This window comes from Diceros bicornis, chromosome 8 (assembly GCF_020826845.1).
Source record: "Diceros bicornis minor isolate mBicDic1 chromosome 8, mDicBic1.mat.cur, whole genome shotgun sequence".
Classification (NCBI taxonomy): Eukaryota; Metazoa; Chordata; class Mammalia; order Perissodactyla; family Rhinocerotidae; genus Diceros; species Diceros bicornis.
In genome coordinates this window covers 2094911-2112975 of record NC_080747.1, presented here as the reverse complement: position 1 = coordinate 2112975, position 18065 = coordinate 2094911, and the positions used below count along the sequence as shown (strand labels likewise).

The following is an 18065-nucleotide window of genomic DNA, read 5'->3' as shown; positions in this document are numbered from 1 at the left end:
CTCTGCCTTCTCCCTGCCTCTCCTTCAAAGCCTCCATGCCAGCACACTGCTGGACCCCTCCGCCTGGCCCTCCTGCCCACTTCCTGCTCCCAGCCAAAGGAGGCCCCACCTTGGGTGCCCCACATGGCACCTCCTGCACCATTCTTGGGTGCTACCCACTGAAAGGGCCAGGACTGTGTCTGCTGCCTCACCCAGGGCTGCACCCTTCCCCACTAACCCCAGGCCCAGCACCTAGGTCTGTAGTGGGTGGGTGAATCAACATGGAGGCTACTGGCCTGGGCCTGGAGTGGGGCCATCTCCTCCTGCCCCAAAACCTGCCCCATGTTCTTCCCAAGACCCAGCCCTGGAACAGCTGCCCCCTCAGTGCCTGGCTGGCAGGAACCTTGGGCTTGGGGCAGGGCCTCCTAGATCCTCCCAGGGGGAGAGAGACTCTTTCTCAACCCTCTTCCTTCCCCAGCGACTTCCTGCCCCCAGAGTGGGCACAGCCACCACCAACCACAGCACTTCACCCTCCTGGTCACATTCTCAAGACAATGGGAAGACTGATCTCATAGAGCCCCTGCCCCAAGCAGCAAACCTTCCGAGGCCAGGCGCCCAGGACCCCAGGATGGGCTGGGGAACTCAGAGATGGGCTCTATCCCTTACTCCATTTTATAGCAAGTGCACATCAGGGCCACTGGAGCTGAGGTCTAGATGGACAGGAACCCAGGGCCTGCCCCCAGCCTGGGGCTCTCCCTGTACCCCTCTCCCAGGACAGGGACGGCTCCCCTGACAGTAGGACAGAAGCTCCTCTGGCAGCTGCAGGCCAGGATCTGGAACCAAACTGGGCCGGGTCTCAGTGAGGCCCCAAAAGGAAGTTATTCCAGAGAGACAGGGCAGGGGAGGCTGCTGGCAAGGAGCTGGCACTGGGGGTCCCAGCCCTGGCACATGCCAGGTAGCAAACTGTTGAGGTGAGGTCCCCTGGAGCAGTGTATCCTTTCCCCTGGGTGGGATTTGAGAGAGACTAGGAGGCAGAGGGGGAGGAGGACTTTGTGGGGGAAGGGTGGCCAGTGTTGGACAGCACGGACTAGGTCCTGAGATAAGGTGGGGTGCAGGGTGGTGGGTGGTGATAGCCCCTGTTGGAGGCTGAGGCTCTACCCCAAGCACCATCGGCTCTGACAAGAGCTGGGTGGGTCAGCACAGAGGGCTTGGTGGCCTGACGCTGACTGTGGGGGCTCTGAGGCCCTCTGCTGCGTCCAGCTCACGGCCGAGTCACCAGCATTCATCCTGCCCAGCACTGTGCAGCCATCCTGCATTCCTAGAGGTTTCAGGCCAGATGGTGATGGCGATGAGAAGCCACCTCCTGTCTTGTGCTAAGGGGCAGGGGACGCGGCCACTCCATCCTCTGCTCACCGTGGTCAAACCCACCCGGCTGACCAGCCTGCCAGGCCCCGGCCCCCAGCACTGCATCTGCCCAGCCATCAGGGGATGCAGGGAGGCAGTGCCAGCCACTCGCCCCTCCAGAAACAGCCTTCCCTTTCTGGCCTCAAATAGGAGGAGAGGAAGCAGCTGGGATTAGGGAGGGACATGCTTCAGGAGACAAGGTGATGCTGAGTTTCTTGGCACGCCTCCCTCCAGCTCCTGTCCACTCAGGGCTCCCAGGCCCGCTTTTCTGGATCCTTCCCCTACTCTCCTACTGCTTGCAGATCCAACCTTGCCAGGCCTTGCCTTGGGGACTGGCTCCCTGGGACCTAAAGATCGGTTCCCCGCTGTGGCCAGCGGCTCAGGTGAGCCCAGGCTGACCCCAACCTTGACCCCAACACACGTCTCTAGGAAGGAACAGCCACAGAGAAAGGAACTGCTTCCATTTAGGGTGGGGCCCCACAGACACCTCGCCTTAGTCCCCCGTCTGACCCTTGAGGGCTGCGGCAGCTGGAGGCCACAGCAGGCCGGCCAGGACAGAGTGGGGAGGTGGGGGTCGGGTAGCGGATAAGGGGGATGGAAACCTGTGAGAGTCTGGACCATGATGGAAACCTGGAGAGTTTCGAGCAAGGCCACAGCACAACAACTCACTATTATCTGATTGGAAACTCCACCAACCCGGGCAGCGGAGGCCTTCCAGGATGACAGAGCGCATTTGACTCCGATGCTGAGCACAGAGTTAAACACAGGCAGGGAGCAATGACTACAAAGAGCACCTGGCCCAGCCGCGGCCCTGCCAGCAGCCTGTAGAGCTCCGCCTGGTGCCACCCGCCTGCTGGAGCTTCAGGTCTGCAGGAGCTTCTGGGAGGCTCAGAGTGGGACTGCCCACTGCAGGAGCCCACACTCGCCCTCACGGCACTGCTGAGCACGGGCGCTCAGATGGCCCTGTCCTTCATGAGTTCCCAGTAGGTCAGGCAGGGGGAGGCAGACAGGTAAACATGGTGACCAGGGAACAGGCTGAAGGCTTGGAGGAGGCATCCAGCTTGGGGGGTGGGGGAGGATCCTGAGCACCAAGCAGGACAGACATTTAGGCCTTTTATTAAACTGCTTCTGAGGGAGAGAGTGGCAGGGTGGGCCAGACAGGCTGAGCAGCTACCTGTGGGCGTCTGCCAGCAGGTCTTGCACTGCAGCCTGCAGGCCTGTCCTCTCCTGGGGCCCAGGCCTTGCCCAGGGCCTGGTACACAGGGCACCTGGCATGTATGAGAGGAGCGGAGGGCTGGGGGCAGCAGCTTTCTGAAGGTGGTGTACCACTGCCCCAGAGGCAGGGGCTGGAGTGGGGTGGCAAAGGCCCAGGCCCCAGGCCAGGGCCCCAAGTGGACTGTGCATGCTGCCCCAGGCTCCCAAGGCTGTGCGGCCTAGTCAAGGCCCACCCCGGCATTCCAGGCCCCAGGCTGACCCCTGACCTCTCCCCACCTTGCTGGGGGCAGCCAGCAGTGAGGGCTAGGGGCTTGGCTGGCTCCTACCCCCGGCTCAGGGCAGTGGGCAGGATCCCGGGCAGCCCAGGGTTGTGAGGACACATGTCCCTCTAATGCCATGGAACAGGGTTGCTGGATTCCAAAATCCTCTCAGGCAAAGCTGGAGGAAATCCCCAAAATGGAGCCACAGGGTCTGTCCAAGGTCACGGACAGGGAGGCCCCAACCTGGGTCTGGGGCTGCAGCCTTGATGGGGCTCCTCACGGGGCTCAAGACGCCCACAGTGAGGGCTCCTCGGCCGCATCTCGTTTAATTTTCCCGAGGATACCATGAGTTAGAACTGTTTTTACCCTACTTCACACAGAGGGAGCTGAAGCCCAGAGAGTCACTCAGACATGAAGGGGACACAAGCTGCTGCTGCACTGGGAACGCGGCCCCTCTGCTTCCTGGGAGAAGCTCCAAGAAGCCTGCTGGGGCTGGCTCAGACCTTGTCTGTGGGGGAGCCCACCCCATCACGGCATGCATGCTGTCCCCTTGGGGCTGTCACCCATCAGCCTGGAAGACCCTGGGGTGGGGACCTCACCTCCCTTTGCAGGCATGAGCAGGCAGGGACACCACAGCCCACCCAGCAGCCTGGAACGGGCGTCCCTGGCAGTGGACAGCCCCCACCCTGGGCTCAGTGAGCACACAATAAACATGATTCACAAGGAAGCAGAGGTCACTTCTCGGAATCAGACCGTGGCCGCAGGGGAGGGGATGTGGACACCAGGAGGGTGCCCTGCCAACTCCTCCAGCCACGACCTCCCCAGGCCACCGCCTCGGGTGACCGAGCCCACACCCTTCCGGGAGGCCAGCTGGCAACGAGCGCTGGAACCTGCCGTAGCCAGCCCAGGTGGGCCGAGGGTCAGTCACCTCTGGACCTTGGGGTCCAGAGGCGCCAGTCCTGCCAGCAGGTTCCAGAATGGTCTGTGACCTGGGGCGGGGGCGGGCAGGGGCTGACCACTCAGGTGGCCTCAGAGCTGGAACCTCAGAAGTTCTGGTGCCTGGGGAGAAGGGAGGAGGTCAGGGGGACCTTCCCTCCCCTCCTGGGAGCCCATGCTGCCTCAAGCACCATGAAGCCCCCACCCGACAGAGCCCAACCTGAGCTTGCACTTCGCTCCTACAGCTCTTGGAGTTCAGGTGCAGCTCAGGAGCCTGGCCCCTGAGCCCAAATTCACCAGCGTGGCCCAGAGGGTCAGGAAGTGTAATTCACTGAGGAGGCTCAGGTCTCCTGGCCCGTGGCTGAGAGACAGCTCCATTCCTCTTGGCACCGTCCTGTCTGCCCTCCTGTGCACAGGACAAGGGGTGGTGAAGAGGGTGACCAGGCCGCGCTGCTGGGCCTGCCTGCCCGAGGCTACAAAGAGCCCGGAATGCTCTCCCCCACCTCTGGGACTTAGGCGGCCCACACATGCAACTGTCCCCAGCCCTTGGATGCCTGGTCAGGGCCACTGGAGAGACCCAGGGGCCTTCTAGAGAGAGGCCACCTCCCCAGGAAGGAGGATTTCAGCATCCTGAGGGCCCCCTCTCCCTGCCTCCCAGGCCCCTCCGCACTTTCGTCCACGGCCCCATCGATACCCTCACCTCATCCAGTGCATACCAGGCCACTCTGGTCAAACGGGTCTGCCACCTTCCCCACTGCCAGGCTTTGGCTCAGTCTGTCCCTACCTTCATGGCCATCTGCCACGGCTCAAAGAGTCCTCCTCCTGATCGCAAACCTTGCATTCACTGGCCACCTGTAGCCCACCTCCCTCGGCCAGGCTGCCTAGTGCTGGCCATGCTACATGGAGATATTAAAGAAACATGTATGTGTGTGCTTGGGGTTTACTAAGGCCACCTAACAGCCAGCCAGTGAGGGGAGGGCAGGGCCTGCCACAGTCACCAACTGAGCTTCAAGGACAGAAGCCAGGAGGACTCAGGTGGCTCCTCCACCCCGGCTGCTCCTGACAGACTCAGGCTTTGCCATGAGACCCAAGCGGGCAGGCACCTGGGAGCCTGCCCTTTGCCCCAAGCCTCTCCAGGCCTGGTTCCACCCCTACCCACAAGCAGCAGTGGCCCAGCTGTCCCTGTTGTCCAGCACTGAGGGCTGGGGACAGCACCTCCAGTGGCTCACAGTCACTGAACACCAACCACATGCCACTAGCAGCCCCTTGGACATTTACAACCAAGGAGTTGTAGAGGTAGAAAGTGGTTCACTACCCCCAATTTACAGATGAGGCAACCGAGGCTCCTGGCCAAGATCACAAGCTGGTAAATGGTGGCAGCTGGATTCAAACCTAGGATCCAGCCCCTCTGTGGCCAAGGCTGGGCCACTCTGTCTCTCTGTGCTCCCTCAGGCTTACCATCTGTAGGCCTACATGCATGCATGCGTGCATCCATGTTGGGGGAGGGATGGGGGGCTAACCCAGCACCTCCCTTTCCTCTGTCCACGTGAACAGGAAGGGCCAAGGTAGGTTTGGAGCCCGCTCACCCTCCTTCTATCTCTCCTAGGCTGGTCTCCTTGGTGGGTTCCTCCCTGACTCTGTAGGTCTGAAGGACTCCTCAAAAAGGCCAGGCCCACTGTCAGCATCCCTCTTTCCAGATGGCTGACAGAGACTGGACTGGGCCATCTACCTGTCTGTCCTTCTGCCTGCCACCTTTGGCCAGGGTGTGCCCTAACATTGGGCACAGAACCAAGAAATGGAAGAGGGAGCAGGGGAGGGGAGTTTGAAAGAGTTCTCACCCCTTGAAGCCCCCATCCTGGCCTCTTGCCCCACCTGGAGTGGAGCCCTGGCTCCCAGGGGGTCCCCCTTCATAGGTGTCCAGGGTAAAGGACACAGTAGGGGGAGAGCCAGGAGGTGATAGAGCCCAGCCTCTCCTCTGATCTTGCAGAGCCTGGGCTAGAGAGGGCAGGGGGCTGACCCAGGGTCACACTGAGTCAGGGCCAGGCTGGACTTGAACCTGGAATCCTGCTCCCACTCTAGGGCTTGCATGCCCCCTTGGACCTCAGACTGTTGTGAAAAAATTCTACACATTTCATCATCACCATCGCGGCATGTAACATTTCCTGAGCTCCCTTTGTGCTGGGGCCTGGTTACATGCCTCATCAACAAGATCACATGTGGGTCGTCCACACAGCTATCACACATGGAGCCCTCGTGCCAGGCCAGGTCCACTTCTGAGCGGCACTTTACTCAGCATGGCCATCAGATCAGCAGGCATGGACATCACCAGCGCTGACGGATGGGCAAACTGAGGCACAAAAAGAGGATGTGAGGCACTCAGGGTCACGTAGAGTGGCAGAGAGAGCGGGCTCCAGGCTGGCACACTGCAGCAAGGCTCAGGCCCTCTCAACACGCCAGAGGCAGACTGTCAGCACCACTTCACCAGGGGAAGCTAAGGCCCAGAGTAGCAGGAAAGTGCTGGACTGCTGGGAGGGGCCGGGACCACATGTGGAATGGGCTATCCCCAACCCCCACCTCTCCCATCCACTTTGCGTCCTCTCTGACACTCACTGTTCCCCGAATAAGAGCCGCAGACTCCCCAGAGCCACGGGGCTATCAGTCACTCACACTTCAGTGTGAGTCAGCTCCAATGGGTGGCTTTTCTCCCACCTTCGTTGAGCGGGCTGAGAGAAGGAAAGTTTAGATTACCAGCAGGAGGTGGGAGCTAATTTCCCTCCTGAGCCTTCGGAGGCCCAGCCGGGTGAGTCGTGTAATTGGGGCCTGCGGCAGCATGCGAGCCCGAGGGGCCTGGGGAAGCCGGGGCCAAAGGGTCGAGAGGGACGCGGGAGAGACACGACGCCACCGCCTCCCCATCCCTAGGCCTCCTGGGTGCATCCCTGAACCCGCACGCTTCCTCAGGCAGTGGTGCCACCAGGCCCCCCGCGCGCCGCAGCTGAGTGCCCCGCGCCCGCCCTACGACGAGGACCCTGGCCCCGGAGACCCCGGCCAGCCTGGGGGAAGCGATCGCGCCCTGCCCGTCCGCGCCCCGCCGCCGTGCCTTACCCGCCGCGGCTCTGCTCCCGGCCCGCGGGCCCTGTGTCCCGGCGGCCAGGAGCTCGGCCCGCCGGGCCCGCCCCGCCCCTCCCTCCGGCCCCGCTCCCCCGCCCGCTTGTGCCCAGCACCCTCTCCCCCGGCTCCGGGCCCCGCCCCCGTCCTCCAGGCCCAGCCCCTTCCTGTCTGGCCCCTCCCCCGCGGGCCCAGCACCGCCTCCCCTGGCCCTCGACACCGTCTCCAAGTCCCCGGGCCCGCCTCCTCTAGACCCCAGTTCCCACCGGCTCCTCTGTCCTGCCGCAGGGCGTGGGCGCAGCTCGCAGGCCTCCGGGGTACAAAGTTGGGCGCGGGGCGGGGCCGGAGCCTCAGAATGCGGGGAGCTCCCACCCTTCCCCACCCCGGCTCCGGGGGAGGAGAAGGCGGGTGTCACCGTCTGCGCACGGCACACAGTAGGTGCTCAGTAAATGCAGGTGAGTGAACGAACGAGCAGCATGTCTGTTCCTTGTCCGTGTCCCGCCCCGTGACAACCCGTGGCCCCAATGGAGAAGGCGCTGCCCCCGCAACCACATGATCCTGTGGGAGATCAAGATTTGGCCACCCTGAAATCTCTCTCTTTACCTTGGTTGTTTTCTCTGAGGACATTTGACCTCCAACCCCAGCCCTGCTTCGTGAGTCTAACTCGGGTCAAGAGATGCGGGGCAAGGGCGCAGGATGAACCCCTCCCAGCAGCAGAGGGCTTGCTGGGAACCGGACCTCTGGAACCTTGCCTTTCTTTCGAAAGAGCCTCCAGGGCACTTTTCAGCCACTTCCAAATCCGGGTACAGCCCTTGGACCAGGTCTCAACTCCCATGGCAGGGGGTCTGGCTCCAACACTGCGAGGCCCAGAAAACAGAATGCTTTTTAGTTTGCCTCCTGGGAGGCTTCCAACCAACAAGGCTCCTCCCTACAGCCATGGGGGAGTGGAGACACGAATCCAGCTGTAGACCCAGATAACCCTGTTTAAGGGGGAGGGGCCTAAGGGGCAAGGGGGCTTGGCAGGTCTCCTAGGAGAAGGGGCTTTCTGGGAGGAAAGGGCTTCTTGGGGGAAACCCTAAGGGCCAGGTAGGCGATGTGAGGAGTGGAGTTAGAGTGAAGATAGGGATAGGGAGCAAGGCCTGCAAGCTTGTTGATGAGTGGACCCTTCCAGGGAAGGGGTCCACTGCTTGGGGTATGAGGTGGAGGAGGGGAGGCTCATCCCCATGAGGAGTGCGGTCTGGACCTCCAGTCCCAGAGCCTAGGAAGCTGTGAGCAGGGGAAGGGCGGGATCTGGCCAGTGGCCCAGAGGGGTGGGGGAGGACAGAAGGCTAGCCCAGCAGAGGCTAGCCTTGTCCAGGTGAGAGGCCAAGGTTTGCCCCTCTGTGCTGCACTGGACATGAGGGGCCAGAGTCCAGCAGAGCAGCAATGGCTGGACTGGCTGCTGTGAACCAGGCAGGGGCATCCAGGGGCTGGTTTGTGTTATGCTGAGGCCAAGGTTCCTGAGGGCCTCAAGGAGCCATAGCCAGGCCAGGGCGGTGCCCAGAGTTGCAGCTTGATAGAGCTTGGGCCACATCACTGTCCACCTGCCCAGAGCTGCCCAGCAACAGGTCCCAGGCCCCAGAAAGGGGAGACCTGGCTGCAAAACACGCATCCCAGCTGGCGAGACACAGTCGGGGTCAGAGTAGTTAACCAGGGGTGGGGGAAAGCAGGAGAGGCCAGAAAACCAAGTGGCCAGGCCCTGAGTCCAGGCATGGGGGAAAGGCCCATGCCCACTGGGAAGAGACCAGGATCAAGGCAGGACCACTGGAGAAGAAGGGGCAAACCCAGGGGACAGGTGGCCGGAGGTGGGCGAGGCTATGGGAGAGTCTTCAGACAACAGGGCCTCAGTTTCCCCAACTGTAAAACAACAGGGGCCCATATACTGGAGAGATGGGAGGAGAAATTTGGGGGAGCATGGGAGCAAGCAGAGGGCCCAGTACCCCAGCCCTTCATCCCCCAGGGTTGACAGATACTTGCTCCGTCTAACCAAGGCCACCCCTCACCCTGCCCCACCCACAGCCCAGGATGTGGACTTGGACCCCAGAGATCCTGAAATCCTGCCACTCCCAGCCCACAGAAGCTGAAAGTGAAAATGGCTGGGCTCAGCCACCATTAGCACCCCATATGGTCACCCCATTCGTAGAACAGGGCTCCACGTGGAAGAGGCTCAGTGCTGCTCAAGTGGGCCAGAGCTCCTGACGTAGTGCTCACTACCTTGGAGCTGGACACAGGAGTTCCCTGATGTCTGCTTCAGCAGACCAAATACAGACCCCGAGATGATGCAGGGAAATCCCACCCTTATGGCTCATGGGAGGGAGCAGATGGACACATGAGCAGACACCATCATGTCACTGTGAATGACCTCTTCCTGGAGTGGGTGGCCAGGGAGAGGGACAGAGACTGGGAATGGAGTGGACCAAAGCCAGACCTCGGTGCCTCCAGCCGAAGCATGACTGCAGAGCAGGGTGGGCAGGGGCTGGCTTCAGATGCCACACTCTGCGGTGACAGACAGCAGACCAGGACCGAGAGGCCTCATCATCAGGGTTACTGCAGACAGTTTGGACAGATCAGAGAATTATCATCCAGGCATGCAAATCCACCTCTGTGTGCAGGGCATCTCAGCCAAATGGGGCACAGCGTGCAGCCTCTGCCGTGGAGAGAATCTGACCACTCACGTTGCTCCTGTCCTTCCTCACCAGTCCAACCCCAGGGCCTGTGGGGGGAGGGGACCCTGGTTGGGACCTCAGGGCAGCTCGGAGCAGCCTGTTGAGCCAGGACTTGCTGGAGGCAGAAGCCAGAGGAGCCGGGCACCCAGTGGTTCCCACAGGAGCTGGCAGGACAGGTGTGGGTGAGAGGGAGGGTCTCGCCTGCTGGGGAGGGTGTGCAGGCAGGCCCAGTGCTGAGGGTGAGCAGAGGTGAGGCAAGGACTTCTGGTTGGCCAGCGGAGAGGAGTGACCCGGCCTCCCCCGAGCGTGATTGTGTTGAAGGCCTGCACCACACTCACGGGTTGTTGGCCAAAGAGCAGGGCGGGTCCCCCTGCCACACTCATCACTAGGATTTCCTGGTCGCGGAACCACACCATCTGTCAGTTGCCATGCTTACGACTAGAAGTACTTACAACTAGGATATACAGCTATGCGCTGGGGCTTTGGGGAGAAAAAAAAAAAAAGAGGAAGATTGGCAACAGATGTTAGCTCAGGGCGAATCCTTCCCTGCAAAAAAAAAAGTCTCAGGGCTTTAAGTGGCCCTGCGTGAATCTTGACCATGCCCAAAGTCACATCGCCAGCACCTATGTCTGCACTGACCACCAGGCTCACAATCCATGGCCCCCCTGCCATCTCTCCCTGGGTGTCTCTAAACATCACAGGTTTAACGCATCCGAAAGCCAGCACCTCATTTCTCCAGCCTTCCCCGTCTCAGGCTGGCAATCTCAGAGCCCATCTTGATGCCTCTCCTCCTCTCACTCCATGCCTTGTCTGTCTGGGAGTCCTAGTGGCTCTGTCACCTGGAATCCTGCCCCTTCTTGGCCCCTCCCCACCCCATCCTCTCTCATCTGGTCTCCTGCTCCTGTCCTTGCCTGGCGGTGTCCATGGTCACACCAGAGGGATCCCATCACAATGCCAGTCAGATCATGTCACTTCTCCACTCTGGAACCTCCCAGAGCAGATGCCCAAGTCCTCACCGTGGGCATGCGTCTATGCGATTCTGCTGTTCCCTCTCTGAGCTCCTCTCTCCCTGGTTCCCGCTTTGTGTTCACTGTGCTGGCCTCCTTGCTGCTCATCCAACACACCAGGCACATTCCCACCTCAGGGCCTTTGCACTTGTTGTTCCCTCCTCCTAGATCACTCTTCCCCCAGATTTCTGTGTGGCTCACCTCCTCACTTCCCTTGGTCTCTGCTGCAGTATCACTTCATTAGACAGTTCTCTCCTGACTTCTCTTTTTTTTTTTTTTTTTTTGTGAGGAGATCAGCCCTGTGCTAACATCCGCCAATCCTCCTCTTTTTTTGCTGAGGAAGACGGCCCTGGGCTAACATCTGTGCCCATCTTCCTCCACTTTATATGGGACACCGCCACAGCATGGCTTGCCAAGCAGTGCGTCAGTGCGCACCCGGGATCCGAACCAGCAAACCCCGGGCCGCCGCAGCGGAGCGCGCGCACTTAACCGCTTGCGCCACCGGGCTGGCCCCTCTCCTGACTTCTCTTTTTAAAGCTTTCCACCATCCTCATGTTCCCTCCTTCCCCTGTCCTCCTCTGAACCCCTATATATACATTTTTTGTTAGGGTCAGGTACCCTCTGGAATGTCATCTCACAAGGCCAGGACCGTGCTTGCCTGAGTCCCTGTTGCTTCCCCAGGGCCTCACTGCCTTCCTGGCACAGAGTAAATGCTCAATAAATGGTTGGTGAACAAATAGACAGAGGCCTCGAGGGGCGGCCCCAGGGAAAGGGCAGGTTTAGGCAGAGCAGCCCGTCTGGGTCCCTGTGTCCAGAGGACCCTGGAAGCATCAACCTTCTCACCCCTTCCAACCCCAGGAGTGGCCCTGTGGTGATACCAAGCACCCCCTCACCAGGCTGGCTGTGGGGAGAGGGGAAGGGGGCTCAGAACGCCTTGGCAGGCCTGTTCCTGGGCAGGACCAAGGCCACGGCCTACACCACTGTACCCTCTGGCAGCCTGCTTGCTTAGTTGGGGACCCCATCCCCTAGCCCCCTCCACGAGGAGGCCATTTGGAGCTGCCCTGGCCAGGGCCTCTGGCCACACAGCCCTGCAGGTGAGAGAGGGGGAGTGAGGTTGTGCAGGGCACTGACTGCTGTGCTCTGGGGGAGCGGGGAAAGGAGGGCTGGGCCTCACACACAGGCAGCAGGCAGCTGCGGTGGCTCCAAGGACGGGGCCCAGGGTGTGTGTGATCTGGCAGGGAGGACAGGCTGGGCAGGAATCCCGGCCATTCCCGAATCCCATGCCCGGCCTCGAGTGCTCTCTCCTGCTGCCTTGCCCTGAGTGGGTGGTGGGGGTGTTTTTTCCTTTGCTGGAACCAAGGGGAGAGCAGCAGAGTGGGAGCTGGGGCCAGAGGGTGGCAGTGGAGGATGGCTCTCAGGACACCTGTGTACTGGGCTAGAGATGGGGAGTCGTCCAGACTCCAAGCCAGAGCTCCTGCATCTGGTTTCCCCTCTGCCCCCCAACCCTCTTACATCCTTCCTGGGAGAGCCAGCTCAGTATCACTGCCCCAGGAGGCCGCCGGGTCCCCCAACACTCCTGCCCCGACACCCACCTTCGTCCCAGCCTCACCCACCACACTGCACAGAACTTGCCGGACTTCCTCACCACCCTTCCCTGCAGGCTGGGGCTCCCGAGGGCAGGGCCCTGTACACGAGCTCTGGGTCCCAGTATTGTCCAGCAGAGGGCTCTGCTCAGAGGCTGCCCTCAGTGGGTGGCCCCAGTCTGTGGGCTTCTGGCTGGGTTGCTCACTGTGAGTGCCTGGAGGCCAGGGCCTGTCTGGCTTGCCCCGCTGCCCTTTGTGCCTGGTACAGGCCTGGCTTGAGTGTGTGGGTCAGTGCCTGCTCCCTTCTCAGCCAGCCAGAGAGAGGGTATAGGTTGACTAAGTCAGAGGAGGCTTTCTGGGGACGGTGGGACCGAGCTGGCTCTGATGACCTGGGAGGGCTCTCCTCGCAGGGCCATAGCCTGTGCACAGCCCTGGAGGGCAGAAGGAAAATGGGGTCCTGGGGCTGTGAGGCCAACTCAAGGGTCAGCCAGTGCTCCCCCGCCCAGCCACTTCCCCCTCCCCAAATGGGCTGCACCCTGACTGCTGGCCGCCATCAGCACCTCCAAGCCGGGGTCAGCTGCTGCCTTCGCCCTCTGAGTGGTTTGTTTGGGCAAATTTTCTACATAGAGTAACAGGGTCAGGCAGGCCCCACTAGAAAGTTCTATTTTAAAACACCAACCCCGTGGGTGGAGGACACAGGGCCCACGCACACACTCGTGTTTCTATTTTTACATCCAAACATGCCTGCTCTCAGCCCCCGGAGCCTGATTTGGAACTTGAAAGCGGCCCGTTCTATTCTGGGTCCCACTTCCGGCCTGTGGTGCGAAGGAGGTGGGCGTTTGTACACACGGAACCTTCTCTGCCTCCTCCCTGCTGAGCTCTCCCCGGTTCTGCAGCCTCTACCCTGCAGTCCACGTGACCTCCAGGAAGGCCCTGGAGTCAGGGGAAGCCCGTGTGGGGCTTGGGAAGGGGAAGCTGTGGCCCTCAGGACCTGAAGGCCTCACGTCACCTTGAAAGAGGCCCCACCTACTACTCCACCCCAGAGTCAGGGGGCAGCGGCCCTTCATCAGCCAGTGCTGGACACTGGGATGAGGTGCATGAGATGAAAGGGTGTGAGGCGGCCTGTGCGCCTGTGAATCCCTCCTTGACCAGAGGAGGGAGGAATGAGGGGGATCCTGGGAGGGCTCCTGGGAGATGGGACCACCAGGAAAGACTCAGCTCCCCCAGGCCTGCCCTCCAGGCCTCTGGCGAGACGGGGCTGCCTCGGCAGGAGTGAGTGAGGGAGTTGCCCCACTAGGCTCCCAGAACTCGCCACAGGGCTGGGCCTCTCACGTGTTCTGGGTGAGTCTCACCAGACCTTCAGCTCCTGCCCAGCCCAGGGTCCCAGGGTCAGTACCCCAGGGGACCACTCCCTTCCCCCTTCCACTTGTCCATCCTCACGTGTGAACTTTGGCCTCAATTCCCACTCCCACGGTGGGCAGCTCTAAGGCCCACAAGCTGCTGCCCTAGGTACACCCCCCTTCCAAATGTGCCATCCTCTGACCAATCAGCCGAACTCGTGAATTGCACCCTGACGCCGTGATGCCCTCCTGTGCTCCTATCCCCACCCAGGCTGACCTGGAGCCTGGTGTGCCCCAGGCTCAGTACCGAGCCCGGCACCCACCACAGTATTCAGAATGGCTCAGGTCCATCATGCCCTGCTTCTGAGTCCCCTGTCTGCACCGCCCTTCCTCACAACCTCTGACAGTGGGTGGGACTGGGAGAAGATGAGGACTGCACAGCCCAGAGCTGGCCTTGAGGGTTAGGAGGAGATATAGGCCTTGGGTGGTGGAGGAAGGGGGCAGAATCTGTCTGACAAAGACTCTAAGAGCAGAGATGTTTCCATCTCCCAGGGAAGCTGGGATTAGCATGTGAGGAAGGCCAGGAGGGGAGTGAGGAGGGGGGCTCGCTGGAGGTGTGGCTAAACCAGGCCCAGTTAGGGGGTGCACCATGACCTTCCCTGAGCACCTGCTGTGCCAGGTCCTTTCACATCCCTTACCCCATCTCATCCCGCAGCCGCTGTGAGACGGCAGTGAGCCCCATTTTCAGATGAGAACACTGGGACTCTGAGAAGGGAAGCTCATGTCGGGGTGCCCAGGAAGTCTGGCTGCAGAGACTATGGGCAGTTCCCACTGAACCACACAGAAACACAGGGTTCCTTTTTTTTTTTTCCGTTTCATATTGCAAAAAATTAAGGGCAAAGTCATGTCTGCTTATCTCAACTCATCTGCTAATAGTGTTGAAATGCTTGACTAACCATTAGAGGGAGAGAAATAAGTTTCAGTCAGATCAAAGACTTAAAATGTGAAAAAAAGAACCCAAAAGCATATTAAAAGAAAATGTAGATAATTCTATACTATGGAGATGAGGCAGGCTTTCTAGGCACAATACCAAGCATAAAATGACCAGCTTTTGAGTATAAAGGAAAGAGCCAGTAGATACGGCAACATATAAGTGACCCCAAAAAGGGGAATATCAAAAAACGCCATAAACAAAATTGAAAGGAAAACCACAAACTGGGAATGAATATGTGCAAAATACATGCATTAACAAGGGGTAAATATAAAAAGGATTTTTATAAGTTATTTACAAGTTTCTACCTTTAGTTGAAAATGGGCACAAACAACGATTCACAAAAAAGAACTGTATGTGTTGGGGCTGGCCCAGTGGCATAGTGGTTAACTTCATGTGCTCTGCTTTGGCGGCCTGGGGTTCGCCGGTTCGGATCCCGGGTGCAGACCTACACACCACTCATCAAGCCACGCTCCAGCAGCATCCCATATATAAAGTAGAGGAAGATTGGCACAGATGTTCACTCAGCAACAATCTTCCTCAAGCGAAAACACGAGGATTGGCAACAGATGTTAGCTCAGGTCCAGTCCTCCTCACACACACACAAAGAAAGAACCATATGTGACTAATGAGAAGTTTAAACATGTTCTACCTCACTAGTAAATAAGTAAATACAAATGAGAACAATGAGATAGTGTTTTTTGCTTATGGGAGATAAACTGTTGTGTGGCAACCCAATATCTGACAGCAGGTGAAAGCAGCATTTTGTTGCTACCCATGCATGTATTTACTTATTATGAGGAGAATCTTTTTTTTTTTTTAAAGATTTTATTTATTTATTTTTTCCCCCAAAGCCCCAGTAGATAGTTGTATGTCATAGCTGCACAACCTTCTAGTTGCTGTATGTGGGACGCGGCCTCAGCATGGCCAGAGAAGCGGTGCGTTGGTGCGCGCCTGGGATCCGAACCCGGGGCCGCCAGCAGCGGAGCGTGCGCGCTTAACCACTAAGCCACGGGGCCGGCCCCTATGAGGAGAATCTATATTCACTTTTTCTGGGGCTGCACAAAAATTAGTTGATCCTGAGGCACAAGTTTACATCCTGCCAATTTACCAACAAGATAAAATTGGGCACGTAATTCGTTTCAGTGTGTGTTTTAAATTTAGTTTCTACTCATTATCACAGTTATACACGCACATAATTTAAGAGTTACATAGTTTTACAAGCCTTCTTACAAAACACAGCAGCCCCCCACCCCTCATTTTCTGTCACAACTTTTAGCTCATTATTTTGGTTTCACCTCCGTATCACCAAACAACACACATATTTCTACTTCCTGACCTCCGATGTCATTAGATCATCATTTTGTTTCAATCGAGAGTCATGGTTGACATCATTATGATCCTGCACAAACACTATTCATGTCTGAGCTATGTAATGTATCATGATAACTTTTCCTTTCTTGCTCAACTTCTTGCTTCCCCTGGAGTTAATATCATCTTCTTAATTTTGCTTAATTTCTCATTACTAATTCAACTCCAAATTCTGCCAGATGTCCAGATCTCCCCCAAGGCATCCCGGTGTATCAGGTATTCTATCAACTCAAAATAGACTCTGCTTTCTAGGCTGGGGCACAGCCTTCACCCTGGGATCTGTCTTCACCAGCACCCCGAAGTTCCCTTCATCGTTCTTTCTGCTGCAGGATCCCCTGCTTCCTGCATCCCACGACTTCCTCTTTCTTGGTTTCCTCCCTCTGTTTGGTGGAACACACCCTCAAGTAGCTTCCTGAGAAAGGATGCAGAGACATAAATTTTTCGAGGCCTTATCATTCTGAAAATATCTTTCTTCTACCTTCACTCTTGATTAATAGTTTGGCTGAGAATAAAATTCTGGCTTAGAAAGCATTTAACTTCAGAATTTTGAGAACTTTTATTCTGGCTTTTTTCTAGAACTTTTATTCCAGTTGTTTTCCAGCTTTGAGTTTTGCTGTTAAGGATCCTGAAGCCATTCTGATCCTAGTCATTTGTGCATTACCTCTTGTGTCTCTCTGGACGCTGGTAGGGTCTTTCTTTTGTCTCCAGTCTTCTGAAAGTCCCCTTTGACGTGCCTTTAGCGGCATCTATTTCCGTGCCTGGATTTGAGCATTCAGTGGATCCTTTCAATCTGGAAACTCAGGTTTAATTTCTGTGAAATTTTTTGAATTATCTCCTTGATTATTTGCTTCCTCCTGTTCTCTTTCTAGAACTCTGATTATGTTGATGTCAGACCTCTGAGACTGGTTCTCTAATACTTTCGTTTTTTTCAACTTTTTGCTCTACTTTCTGCAAGATTTCCTCAATCTTATCTTTCAACTCTTCTACTGAGTTTTCAGTTTCCGTGATCATATTTTTAATTTCCAAGAACTCCTTATATTCTGCAGATGTTCCTTCTTTATAGCCCCCAGTTCTCGTTTCATGAATACAAAATTTCTTAGGATATTAATGATGGTTTTTCTAAGTCATCTTCTCCCAGCACAGTCCTTGTTTCCTTCTAGCTGCTCTTTTCCTGTTTCTTTTGTCTCCGTCTTCCACTTTACAGGTGTCCCTCAGACATCTGGTCACCCTGGCTGACTGCTCAGGTTGGATAGTGGAACTTGGGGGCAGGGCTTGTTGACTGTAAGCTTTACCATGTAGTGACCTGGCAGGAAACTGCCCCCAGGATCTCCTGGCTGATCAGATTCCTGGAGAAAACCCATCTGCCATCCTGCCTGGAGGGGAGAGGCCCGGCTGCCACTGTTCTGGGTGCTGAGAGTGGGTGGGTGGGACAGGGCTGGGTGCTCAGCATTATGTAAATGTGTACTGGACCCTCCATCCCCTCTGTGCCTGAGGTCCACCAGTCCAGAGACCCTCTGTCCGGCCCACTGAGGGAAGAAGCCTGCAGTGTGTGGCCTGGTGGGGGAGGTCCAGAGGCCCAGCTATGGGCGGGGGCTATGGAAGGATCTGGCTCTCTGCCATATTTCCAGCCAGCCCTGCTCATTTTAACTCTGCTTTAGTCACACTTCTTGAGGTCCCTGGAGCCATCAGCTCCTGAGCCTTTTAGAGGGGAATATGAAGCCCTGGGGTCAGGGGAACCTGGTGAGGCCTGCCTCTGCCCTGAGGCCACCAAGGCTGGAGTGAGCCGCTCCCTCTGAGCCCTAACTTCCCCATGCGTTCGGTGAGGACTGCATTTTCCCTGGGCTCTTCCCACTGAAGGGACTTTACAGGGGGGAGGAGCTTCCCTGGGGCCTCAGCAAACCCCTGAGGAGCCTAGCTGGCTGCGGGGACTTGACTAACCACCCTAAGAGCTTCACTCCTTGGGTTTGTCTGTCCTCGGCAGTCTCTGTCTTCAAAAATCTCCTTGTTAGAAATAACTGCAAGCAGCATTAAGCTTTAACATCAAGCATCTTAACTCGCAGATAATACTTTAGCTGTCACCCGGCACCTGAGCTGACCGGTATCAGCTTGGTTATCTATCAGCTGACACTTCAAATATCAGTTAATACTCTCACTGATAGCCGAGAAGAA

General features: G+C 57.8%; 2 protein-coding genes across 2 annotated transcripts in view; one reads left to right on the top strand and one right to left on the bottom strand.

The window, feature by feature from the left end:
- SH3BP2 (SH3 domain binding protein 2) overlaps window positions 1-6957 on the bottom strand; it is a 39573-nt gene extending 32616 nt beyond the window's left edge. Inside the window, exon 1 of the mRNA XM_058546601.1 lies at window positions 6897-6957. The gene's annotated coding sequence lies outside the window, so the exon portion shown is untranslated. The remainder of the gene's footprint in view (window positions 1-6896) is intronic.
- Window positions 6958-7333: 376 nt separating this feature from the next.
- The window catches only part of TNIP2 (TNFAIP3 interacting protein 2), a 50530-nt gene continuing 39798 nt past the window's right edge, over window positions 7334-18065 (top strand). The window contains exon 1 of the mRNA XM_058546606.1: window positions 7334-7354. Within this exon, the coding sequence (XP_058402589.1) occupies window positions 7349-7354 (6 nt within the window). The 5' untranslated portion in view covers window positions 7334-7348. The remainder of the gene's footprint in view (window positions 7355-18065) is intronic.